The sequence below is a fragment of the Euprymna scolopes genome, chromosome 40 (assembly GCF_053919585.1).
Source record: "Euprymna scolopes isolate OS-2025 chromosome 40, ASM5391958v1, whole genome shotgun sequence".
Taxonomy (NCBI): Eukaryota; Metazoa; Mollusca; class Cephalopoda; order Sepiida; family Sepiolidae; genus Euprymna; species Euprymna scolopes.
The window spans coordinates 43,347,395-43,360,782 of NC_136521.1; the positions used below are offsets into that span (position 1 = coordinate 43,347,395).

Here is a 13,388-nt window from a genome sequence, read left to right on the forward strand (position 1 = left end):
ATACGCTTTTTCCACCCCAAAAAGCCACAGAAGCGTCAGAATCATAAGCCAATTCATAACAACAACCTACCGCATGTCATCTGAAAATGTGTTTATTAAATCTGTGCTTAAATGTTATTTAAAACTTAAGCCTGATGGATAAAAAAAATGTTAATTAAAACTTAAGCCTGATGGACAAAAAACTGGTATTTAAAACATATGATTGACTGGGAAAAAAACTGATATTTAAAACTTTAGCCTCGTAGACAAATATGTAATTTAAACTTAAAGCTTGACAGACAAAAAAAAAATTGCTATTTCAAACTTATGCTCGACATACCAACAAAAATGTTATTTAAACTTGAACCTGACTGACAAAAAATGTAATTTTAAGTTGAAATTTGAAAGACAAGCAAAAATGATATTTGAAACGAAAGGCTAACATATTAACAAAAATGATATTTGAAACGTAAGACTAATATACTAATAAGAATGCAATTTTAAACGTAAGGCTAACATATTAACAAAACTATTATTTGAAGCGAAAGGCTAACTTACTAACAAAAATGCTACTTGATACGTAAAGCTAACATATTAACAAAAAATATATTTGCAACGAAAGGCAAACATACTAACAAAAATGCAATTTTAAACGTAAGGCTAACATACTAACAAAAATGCTATTTGAAACGTAAGGCTAACATACTAACAAAAATGCTATTTGAAACGTAAGGCTAACATACTAACAAAAATGCTATTTGAAACGTAAGGCTAACATACTGACAAAAATGCTATTTGAAACGAAAGGCTAACATACTAACAAAAATGCTATTTGAAACGTAAAGCTAACATACTTACAAAAATGCTATTTGATACGTAAAGCTAACATACTAACAAAAATTATATTTGCAACGAAAGGCAAACGTACTAAAAAGAATGCTATTTTAAACGTAAGGCTAACATACTAACAAAAATGCTATTTGAAACGTAAGGCTAACATACTGACAAAAATGCTATTTGAAACGAAAGACTAACATACTAACAAAAATGCTATTTGAAACGTAAGGCTAACATACTAACAAAAATGCGATTTGATACGTAAAGCCAACATACTAACAAAAAATGCTATTTGAAACGTAAGGCTAACATACTAACAAAAATGCTATTTGAAACGTAAGGCTAACATACTTACAAAAATGCTATTTGAAACGTAAGGCTAACATACTAACAAAAATGCTATTTGAAACGTAAGGCTAACATACTAACAAAAATGCTATTTTATACGTAAGGCTAACATACTAACAAAAATGCTATTTGAAACGTAAAGCTAACATACTTACAAAAATGCTATTTGATACGTAAAGCTAACATACTAACAAAAATTATATTTGCAACGAAAGGCAAACGTACTAAAAAGAATGCTATTTTAAACGTAAGGCTAACATACTAACAAAAATGCTATTTGAAACGTAAGGCTAACATACTGACAAAAATGCTATTTGAAACGAAAGACTAACATACTAACAAAAATGCTATTTGAAACGTAAGGCTAACATACTAACAAAAATGCGATTTGATACGTAAAGCCAACATACTAACAAAAAATGCTATTTGAAACGTAAGGCTAACATACTAACAAAAATGCTATTTGAAACGTAAGGCTAACATACTTACAAAAATGCTATTTGAAACGTAAGGCTAACATACTAACAAAAATGCTATTTGAAACGTAAGGCTAACATACTAACAAAAATGCTATTTTATACGTAAGGCTAACATACTAACAAAAATGCTATTTTATACGTAAAGCTAACATACTAACAAAAATGCTATTTGAAACGTAAGGCTAACATATTAACAAAAATGATATTTGAAACGTAAGGCTAACATACTGACAAAAATGCTATTTGAAACGTAAGGCTAACATACTAACAAAAAAGCTATTTGAAACGTAAGGCTAACATACTAACAAAAATGCTATTTGATACGTAAAGCTAACATACTAACAAAAATGCTATTTGAAACGTAAGGCTAACATACTGACAAAAATGCTATTTGAAACGTAAGGCTAACATGCTAACAAAAATGCTATTTGAAACGTAAGGCTAACATACTGACAAAAATGCTATTTGAATCGTAAGGCTAACATACTAACAAAAATGCTATTTGAAACGTAAGGCTAACATACTAACAAAAATGCTATTTGAAACGTAAGGCTAACATATTAACAAAAATGATATTTGAAACGTAAGGCTAACATACTGACAAAAATGCTATTTGAAACGTAAGGCTAACATACTAACAAAAAAGCTATTTGAAACGTAAGGCTAACATACTAACAAAAATGCTATTTGATACGTAAAGCTAACATACTAACAAAAATGCTATTTGAAACGTAAGGCTAACATACTAACAAAAATGCTATTTGATACGTAAAGCTAACATACTAACAAAAATGCTATTTGAAACGTAAGGCTAACATACTGACAAAACTGCTATTTAAAACGTAAGGCTAACATACTAACAAAAAAGCTATTTGAAACGTAAGGCTAACATACTAACAAAAATGCTATTTGATACGTAAAGCTAACATACTGACAAAAATGCTATTTGATACGTAAAGCTAACATACTAACAAAAATGCTATTTGAAACGTAAGGCTAACATACTGACAAAAATGCTATTTGAATCGTAAGGCTAACATACTAACAAAATGCTATTTGAAACGTAAGGCTAACATACTAACAAAAATGCTATTAGAAACATATATATATATATATATATATATATATATATATATATATATATATATATATATATATATATATATATATATGTAATGTCAAGCTTGGGCTTGACGAAGCAACAAAAATATTGCATGTCAAATCCAAGCGTAACGTATCAATGAAAATTTCAAATCAAAACCTAACGAAATCACAAAAATACTATTTCAAAATTATATATAACGGACCAACAAAAAATCCATTTTAAACCTAATGGCAATGGATCGGTAAAATGACATTACAAACTCATGCATGAAAAACTTACAAAAGTATTAGTCCAAACTTAGTCGTAACGGACAGACAAAAATATTATATTATACTTAAGTGTAACGGAACAACGAAAATGCAATTTCAAATCAAAGTACCAGAAAAAGTACTATTACAAACTCAGTCTTAACGGACAGACGAAAACACTATTTAAAATTTAAGCTTGATGCAACAACGAAAGTCTTATTTTAAATCCAACTGTAACGGATCAGCAAAAATAATATTTCAAACTTAATCGTAACGGACAGAAAAATGTTCTTTAAATGTATGCATAACGCCTTAACAAATATTCTATGCCAAAGCTAAACGCAAGTTCGTATCTTCGAGAGCCGTCTTTGCATGTGTGAACCAAGCTTTTGAACATGTCGCACATCGTCCGTCACTATCGCGTGCCACGGGAAAGAGAGAGAGAGAGAGAGAGAAAGGGAGAGAGAGAGAAAGAGAGAGATTGAAAGAGAGAGAGAGACGGAAGAGGAAAAAGAAAAGATATTGGAATGACGCCTGTTTGTCAGATGTAAGGTCATAGGGCGGTAATTGCTTATTCTTTTTTTCTACAAATTGTGTGTGTGGGTTCACTGTGTGCGAAACTATTCGACAGACTAATTTTAAACGACTGTATCTCTCTCTTTCTCTCTCTCTCTCTCTCTCTCTCTCTCTCTCTCTCTCTCTATATATATATATATATATATATATATATATATATATATATATATATATATATATATATATATATATATATATATATATATATCAAAACCAGTCTCTCCAAATAAAATTATTTATGAAAACATTCAGCAAACGTTTCCTTGTGTCCCCTTTCTTCATGAAAAGAAACTTATTTCTATAGCAACTGCTAGACGAAACGGTGACGACGAAAAGAAGCGACAAAAAGAATGCACGTATAAACACCCGTGCATATGTATAAAGAATTTATCTCTCATTTTTTTTGGTTTGTCATTGCAAATGTTGAAATAACTATTAATATACACAAATATTGACTTTTATATAAAGACATTGCGCTCACCTTGTAGCGGTTCTCGTCTTGGTATCGGGTGGACGCTATTTTGTCGCTTCATGGCAATTCTTGCAAAGTTTTTATCGGCTTGTGTCTGGTCGGTAGCCTCACCGACTTCATTAACATAAACTACACTGATTCCCATCTCCTCCTGGTTGGCGAGGTTGCATTCTGATTGGATAAAACACGAAACAGTGTTAAGCATATTCCGAAAGTGAAAGTGAGTCAAATTGGAACCATATTTTTGGAATGCTAACGACTATGTGCCGTTTGAAAGAAAAAAGTAGTTCATTTCATGTTATAAACGCATTACACATTTCGAATTCTATTTATATTATATATAAATTGAATATATATATATATATATACTATAATATATATGCATGTATATAAATATATATACCATAATATATATACCATAATATATATATATGTATATACCATAATATATATGTATATATATATACACACACACATACATACATACATGCATACATACCATAAAAATATCCGTCACAAACAAAGATAAAAAACTAGAAACATTGAAAATACACGCACCTGGTTTCGCAGAACTGTCGGAACCGCAAATCGCACTGTCATTGCTGTTCTTGCCTAAGGTAGAAACCGAACACTCGTTCAGCATTGAACTCGGTCGTCGCATGCCGGTTGATAATAAATCGCTGACCGGATCTTCCTCTATCGTGCGCAGGTCTTTGAGGGCATTGGCAGCCCCGAACAAAACTTTTTTGGATTTTTTTGGCAGCTTCAGCTTCGCCTGGGCATGTGAATAATACAACGTGAAGTTGTTCACAATCACGGGGACAGGCAGGGCCAGCATGAGAACCCCGCAAAGAGAGCAAGCGCTGCCCACAAAGCGCCCCAACAAGGTGCTTGGGACAATTTTACCGTAACCGAGAGTCGTGATGGTGACGAGCGCCCACCAGAAGCCGATGGGGATGTTGTCAAAATCGTTCTCTTTCGTCTCGCCGATCTGCTGGGCGTAGTAGATGAGGCTCGCAAATATCGTGATGCCCATGAAGACGACCAGGAAGAGTAGAGACAGCTCTTTGGCGCTGGCTCGAATCGTTAACGCTAAGATTCGAATTCCCGTAACGTGACGGGTGAGGCGTAGTATGCGGAAGATGCGGACAAGACGCAGCATGTTGACATAGAAGCGCGCGTCACCGCTGTTCTCCTCGATATCTCGCAGCAGGAGTCGCATGTAGAAAGGGATCAGGGAGAGCACGTCGATCCAGTTGATCGTCTCTTTAAAGAACTTTCGGAGGCTCGGGCAGAAGATAAGGCGTAGGAAGAGCTCGATGCTGAAATATGTGATGCACGTATCTTCCAGCACAACGAACAGACCGATGGGTTCTGTCATCATCATCCTCTGCCGGACCATCAGAGTCATGTTATGGACCGTCGGTGTCCGGAAGTTCTCCACAGATTCCAGGGTGAACGACATTATAGATACGATTACAAAAAATACAGAGACTCCTTCCATGATCTGGAATGATAAAAGAAAAAAAACATATATACGTCAGGTTCACTTTCCTCCCCAAGAGAACAGTTAGACACAAGGTCAGGTTTTAATGTATGTCAAAATGCAGCTCACCAAAATAGAGACACTCTTGGTTGGAAGAAAAATTTAAATTGCCTCAGATTGGAAGGATTTCTCCTTCATTGACCGACGACAGAAAAGATAAAGTGAAAAGAACAGAGTTTGACACAAATTCAGTTTTTAATGTATGAAAAAAAATATATGGAATCAGTATCGGAACAGATACTACACCTTGCTCTTAGCTAATAGGTCAATAAATAGTCCTTACTTACTTACTTACTTACTTACCTCCCTACGAGGATAGAGTTAGACACGTCGTGTTGTGATATAATGGAACCAGTTCACCAAAACAGGATACTCTGGATTAGGGCAAAAATAAAAATGTCATATTTTTCTCACTAATCGAGGACAGAAAAAAAAATGAAATGTAGTATCAAAATAGATACCATCTAGGTAGGCCATTTGTGATTGCACCATTAATTCTAGAATTAGCCAGTCTTTTCTCAATTGAAAGGTGTAACAGGGAAAATACGAACTTCGTATTTATCCGATTTATCTAGATGTTGGAGAGAAAAGTAATGGATTCTAATTTTTGGCATTTTATTTTTCATAGTTGTGTGAAGTTGTGTGACACCCCCCAAAATGAAGTGATTAAAAGAAGTGATTAAAAGAAGTGATTAAAAAAGGAAAATTTCGGACAAAAAGTGGAAAGTGAGGTTAATAGAAAGACAATAGTGAAGTAGGCATACAGAAAAAGTTTAAATAGGATTGTTAATCACGGTGTGGCAGTGACCGTAAAAAAGTACCGAACATAGGGATTAATATATTTGAAGTTAGGTTACGGACAGTTCTAGGGGTGGGGTGTCTTGCGACAATTTACGAGAGTTTACAACCATTTGCAGACAGTCTTGAGTTTGCGACCGTTAACGACAATTGGAGACAATTAGAGGCAGGAGGCCGAGACGACGAGATGAGAATGTTTTGGGAGAGGGGTGTTTTATTGTTATATGATTATAAGAATTAATATTTAATGCAAAAATGAGCTCAAATTTAGCTATATTATATCATCGGTTTGTCATAAAAATCTCATTCTAGGTCAACGAACTATAACTAGGGCCCATTACCGGCCAGTATCAAAACAATTTCCGAAATAGCTTGTGATTAAAGATTTTAAAAATGATATTGAACTAAATTTATTGTCAAGTGGATGAAAATCAGAAAAATAGAAAGAAAAATCATTGCAACAAAAGAAATATAAGGTTACTTATTACTCGTACATATCTGCTGATAAAAAAAATAAAAACAAAGAATGTAAAAGTAAATGGGAACACGCGAGTTTCACATTAGAAATAAAATCCGCAATAGAGTAGTCGTGCATTTAGCCAAGCATGAACGCCACAACTCTATTGGGGTTGTTTGGCGTAGAGTGGCGGGCACAGTCTTCAAGAATATGCCCCGTTGTTTGAACAGCAACACCTCACACACAGTTTATATGTTCAAGTTGGCACATGTCGTGGCCTCGGCAATCCTTTTCTTATCTGAAACAGCCGTCATACCCTGACTGGAGGTAATGGTGTAGAACGCCGTAATGCATGGGTCAGGAATTCACGCTTGGTGTACGCGGATGCCTCAGGTTTTTTTACGGTAATATCGGATGTGGTCACGTGTGAGTGTCATCATTGAGTACGCTCGGTTATCATTTTTTTTTTCTCCTTTTTTTTTTACTTTGAGGAGAGTATCTGGAGGTAAAGATGGGTAGTTAAATAAAAAAATATATATAATTAATTAACCGGACTCGAAATGTCTGTATCATTTTAAACCCTTTCATGCAAATTGTTTTTCCACAAAAACAAATGAAAATGTGCCATATATTATCATAAATTTTTATTTGACCAAATATATTTGGTTTTGTCAGGACTATGATTTGCTTTCATTATCATTCGTTTACTTTTTCGGAAATCGGCTCAACCTGGAAACACGTGGTTTAAGGACAACTCAGGTCAAACCTGTAGAATTTCAGTAAAAAAAAAAAATACTGCATGAACAGTTTAAAATCTCTATTTTATATATATAAAAGCGAAAATGTGTGTGTGTGTGTGTGTGTGTGTGTGTGTGTGTGTGTGTGTGTGTGTGTGTGTGTGTGTGTGTGTGTGTGTGTGCATTTTTTGTGTATGTCTTCCAAAGGCTTTTTCCGCCGGGATTCTCGGGGGAGGGGTACTATTTCTTATAACTTTTTATATACTATCGAGAAAGTTTAAAATCTCTACTATTATATAAAAGGAACTTTGTGTGTCTATGTGTGTGAGTTCGTTCCCTATGGACTCGAAAATAGCTGGGTCGATTCTTATGAAATTTCACACAAAGGTACTTTATGTGCCTGGCAGTGTTCTTAGATAGGTGTTGCAGTGAAAAATCTTCGATAGGTATTGATAATCAAAATAATCCGATGAAAGAAGAACAGGCGATTTTTTTTACCCTCTCTTCTTTTTCTTTTCTTTTCTTTTTCTTTTTTAATGATCTCCGTTATGTTGTGACCATCAGAAAGACACGAACAACAGGTTTAGGTAGAAAGAATATATTTTACAAACAGTGATAAAAAAACAAGTATTTCCGAATTTTAAGTTAGACGGTTTTGTAGCCAGGGTTTTTATAATAGTTAAAAGGTCCATTATAAGAAGATCCCCATGACAATAGAAGTATATACTTCTTTTTTTATTGGTCCGCCGACAAAAAGATGGTGGACCTGTAAATTCGTCCTTGTCTGTTCGTCCGCATTTTTCTCAATAACTACATCTTGGAATTCTTTTAAATTTTGCACAAACATTAAACATGATATGAGTTTAAAAAAAGTAACAGAACGGATTTCCGGGGAAACTCCCCCCCCCCCCTCCAGGGGTGCCTTTCGAGTTAAAATGCCTAAAATTGACACTTTTGTAGTTATTAAAAAAAAATGATGCCTTGGATTTTTATAAAGCTTTCTGAACAGTTGTAATTAACTGATTTCTATATAATTTTGTTTGTCTGTACTTCATGATAACTCTTGGGTGTGCCCCAGGGGCTCTTTTAGGGCTAATAAAAACATTCCATTTTTAGGACAATTTTACCATATTTGTCCAAACTATTCTCTGTATGTCTATTTAGCAGTTTTGCATGGTACTGAACTCAAATTTAAATATGTTAAGACCTTGGGGACTTTTGGTGCTAAATGGGGGGGGTAATGATAGACTTAGTGATTTCATTTTTTTATTTATTTATTTATTTTTTTTTTTTTTTTGCCTGGTGCAGAACACAAATTTATGTTAAAGCCTAAAACTGCACCGTTTGTTCATTTTCACCAGGATTTAACGTCCCCTGTGGACTTTTGGGACTAAATGGGGGCAAGGCAAGTGCTGAGTCATTTTTTTAATTCCTCGTTCACTGTGAATTCACGGGGAACCATGCATGCCGCACTTGTTTTTCATTTAATTTTCAATCCATGTATGCTTATATGTCCTTCTTTATATTAGGTTGACAAGAAAGTTCTTGCGGAATTTTTAATTTTGATTTCAAATGATGTATTTCCAAATGTACGGCATAATCACAATGACACCCACAGGTTCCCACTGGATCACCGAAGTTGAAGCAACGTTAAACCTAGTCAGTACTAAATGGGTGACCATCTGAGACTTCTAGGTGTTGTATGTGCTTTGCGCTTATCTCGGCATTGTTTCCAGTCGTCTTGGACGTCTTCTGGCCACTAGACTCAAACAGTACCGATTTAGGAGCTGTGTGGTTGAGAGATTGCGCAACCCTTGCCTCACACTTACATGCGCAGCTGCCCTTGCAGGGATTATCCTTTGTCTTTCGAGACTGAACGAAGGCATCGTCGTTGCATCGTCTAATTTTCAAATAGGTTTTCGTTAAAATATCTTTACTTTATATATGATTTTGAAGAGCGTGTTTCGCTCCATCTAATCGTTTCAAATACAATCGTTTTTTTTGTTGTTTTTTTTAACAATTATGTCTTCTTTATTTCAGAACGTTGAATACAAGATGGGAAAAAAGCAAATTCGCACAATTTTCTTATTTCAATTCAAGCTAGGCCGAAAATCTTCTGAAACAACTCGCGATATCAACAAAACGTTTGATCCAGGAACCACTACTGAACGCACAACACGAAGTGGTGTCACAGAGGGGAGCAGAATGGAATGAAAAAAAAAGAGAAAAAGGACACACGTGCACTGCAAGGGCCGGAGAAAGAGGGTGTCGCCGTGTAATAGACGTGTGGCCAGCTAGTAACGTGAAAAACTTTAAAGCATGTGTTCGATACGGCAGAGTAAGATACTTTTAAAACATTATGCAATGCGTTGTTGGAAAGTACCGGTAATAAATGCCTTCAGTTAAAACTGAAAAAAAAAGCAGAGTCGAATTTCTTCTTTTTCTTTGTTTCCTTGCGACTGTCTCAAAGTGTTGGGTCCAAATGTTAAAATGTAGTGACACTGTTTAAATGTAGCGACCACGTTACACAACCTCGGTGTGCCAAGTTCTAACCCACTTCGTTCCACAGAAACATCATCACTTAAGGACGTTAGCTACCTTTACGTGCTCCCTCTCGTAAGTACACGATATCTTTCTAGAAAGAATTCTTAATAGAAAGATATCAGGAAAACGAATGCCAACAAAATCATCATGAAGAATGCTCAACAGTAACATCAGATTCTCAGGTTCAGAAAATTCAAATTTTGACACCAAATACGAACAAAAGGAGGATGGATCTGTAAATTCACCCTTGTCCGTTCGTCTATTCGTCCGTTCGTCTATTCGTCCGTTCGTCTGTTCGTCCATTCGTCCGTTTCTCTGCCCGCACTTTTCTCAATAACTACTAATTTTTGGAAATTTTGCACAAATATTAAACATGATATGAGTAAAAAAGTAACAGAACGGATTTTCTGGGAAAACTCCGGTTGCCACACCAAGGGTGTCTTTCGGGTCAAAATGGCTAAAATTGACACTTTTGTGCTTATTAAAAAAAAATTGATGCCTTGGATTTTTATAAAACTTTCTGAAAACTTGTAACTTACTGATTTTTATATGATTTTGTTTGTCTATACTTCGCGATGATTCTTGGCTGTGCCCCAGGGGCTCTTTTAGGGCTAATGAAAACACTCCATTTTGGGAATTATTTTACCGTATTTATCCAAAATTTTCTGTGTATGTCTATTTAGTAGTTTTGCATGGTGCTGAATTCAAATTTAAATATGTTAAAGCCTTGGGGACTTTTTGGGGCCAAATGAGAGGCGGGGGCAAATGATAAACTTAGTAATTTCTTTTTCTTTTTTCTTTTTTTTTTTTTTTTTTGCATGGTGCAGAACTCAAATTTACATATTTTAAGGCCTAAAACTGCACCGTTTGTTCATTTTCACTAGGATTTGACGTCCCTTGTGGGCTTTTTTGGGCTAAGTGGGGGGGGGGGAGGCAAATGCTGAACTTAGTCATTTTTTAAGCCTCGTTCACTGTGCACTCACGGGGGACTTTACATGTTTCACTTGTTTTATATTTACTTAAACCAACTTGATTTGCATAACTACATCACTGGACTCGTTGTCCCGGATGTTTAAATAAGTCACAAGATCGTCTTTAACAACGCCAGTATTTGTGATCAATGGAGACGTGTTCGGATACTCACTCTTGTAACCTAAGATTTAAACATTCTTCTCGTCTGGCGCAGCAGGCAAAAACGGACTTGCTTGTGGTGGTGGTGGGAGGTAACGCAAATGGAGACCACTGGCTGCGCTCGATGCAAGTTCACGATCATCATGACCGCCACATGATTAAATGTTGTTCATTAGATACCTCCAACGCGCGCCAGGGTTTTACTCCCCACCTGTATGTAACACGATATAACTGTAATTTAATTTAATATTATCCTCCTAACTTTTTTGTTACCATTTCAAAGAAGAACCTTAAAATAAATTGCTATTTTTTTTTAATTTTGCAGCATACAAAAATAATGAAAATGCGAGACAAAAATCGTGTTTACATTATCGACGCTTTAAAACAGCGTTCCTATGTAGTAACGTTTTTTAAGCCGTTTACACGCCCATGTTTTAAAAATCTAGCAACAATCAAATAATAGTCAAATTTTCCCGAAATTTTGATATTTATTCATTATTAAATAAACTTACACAATAAAAGTAGGTGCCGTTAAATTGTAAATAAAATTGGACATAAAATCAATATTATTATGTTTAAAAAAATAAACAACTTTTCTTGATTTTTTTTCTCGATAATATAAATAATAGATAATATATAAATAAAAAAAAACAGAATTCTAAAAGTAATTATTTCTAAAAAGCTTTAAATGATATTAATTTCAAATATTACGCGATATGAAGTTTAAACAGCTTTTTTTATATGTATAACAGGTTTCCAATAATAAAAATAATAGAATATATGACTCTTGAGATAATAAAAATTGCAAAAGCAAAATCGACTAAAAAAAAAAGTCGTTTAAATTTGATTATTTAAAATGACAGAATGTGATAAATTTTGCGCCGTTTTTTTTCCAAAAAGTATGGATGCCTGTAAGCATAGCATTTTTAGATACATGTATCAATAGAACAGGGTAAAATTAATTTAATCGTCTGTGTAGTTCGTTATTAAAAATCTATTTATTTTATAAAAGGTAAGTCGCATATTGTTTTTTAACCATTTTTTATTGTACATTTTATTTATTCATAAATTTCTGCATAAATAATCTTCCATAGAAATTGACCCAAACACACGAAATGATGACGTCACTACTTATTGTGTATCATAATGACGTTCTACACAACGGGTTGGAGGTCCCTACTGTTCATATCATTAATCAATGTTAGTGCTAGTGATGGGACGATTCCAATATTTTTCTCGATTCCGATACAATTACTGATTCTGTACTAAATTCCCAATTCCGATATAATTATCGATTCCGATTCTTTATAAATCTCTAAATATTTAACTATAGGGTTGTTATTTTCCTCGATTTCTGTAAAAACACACACACACACACACACACACACACATGTTAAAATATGGAGATATTTTCCTAAACGTAAAATTAGATTTGTAGGGGATCATCTATAGATTTTAGCTTTACTGGTATTTTAAAATCAATAAATATTTATTATTTTATCATTATTACCAGCAATGGAAGATTTTGCTTTAAACAAAATCGAATAAAATAGGACAATTAGAAGAATCGTTTTGGTATCGGAAAATAGGCACCAAATTTTTTTCAATTCCGATACCGATTCCGATACCCGGTAGTCATTGGGGCCAGTAGCGTAGTAATCGTTAGTAGTGGGCATTTGTATGATTAGATTATTTAAGAGAACGATTCAATAAGAACTTGTTTACATTGGATTTAAGGACGACAATATTGTAGTCAGCTAGAAAGCAAACCAGCGGAACAGAGTTCCACAGACGGGCATTTCTAGGAAAGAAGCTTTGTTCATGAAATTGGTATTCATTTCCGTATTATAACCCCCTTCCTTGAGTGGCTCTTCATCTTGATAAACGATGATTTCAAAAGTAAAAAAAGTAGTCCATTTCAGAATTTTTGAGAACCTCCGACCTTCTTTCGGGTGTTTCTTTTGAGATGAGGATTAATAATTTGTATTATTTGATCATCATGGGTGTTATTTTCACAACGTTTCGGCCGATGTAACTTCTGACATTTTTCAGATGTCTCTTGTCAAACTCGGAAATCTTTCTGTGGAATATGCACGGAATTTTGAACCTATCCCTCTATTTAATTTACATG

At 34.4% G+C, this 13,388-nt stretch overlaps 1 protein-coding gene across 4 annotated transcripts in view; it reads right to left on the reverse strand.

Annotated features, from left to right (window-relative positions):
- Positions 1–13,388, reverse strand: part of LOC145265503 (potassium voltage-gated channel protein Shaw-like) — a 51,575-nt gene that overhangs the window by 2,322 nt on the left and 35,865 nt on the right. For all 4 annotated transcript variants that reach the window (XM_080121403.1, XM_080121402.1, XM_080121401.1 and 1 more), the window contains exons 3-4: positions 4,603–5,551; positions 4,054–4,215 (exon numbers count right to left, since the gene is read on the reverse strand). In XM_080121403.1, coding sequence (XP_079977529.1) covers positions 4,054–4,215; positions 4,603–5,551 — 1,111 coding nt within the window. The remainder of the gene's footprint in view (positions 1–4,053; positions 4,216–4,602; positions 5,552–13,388) is intronic.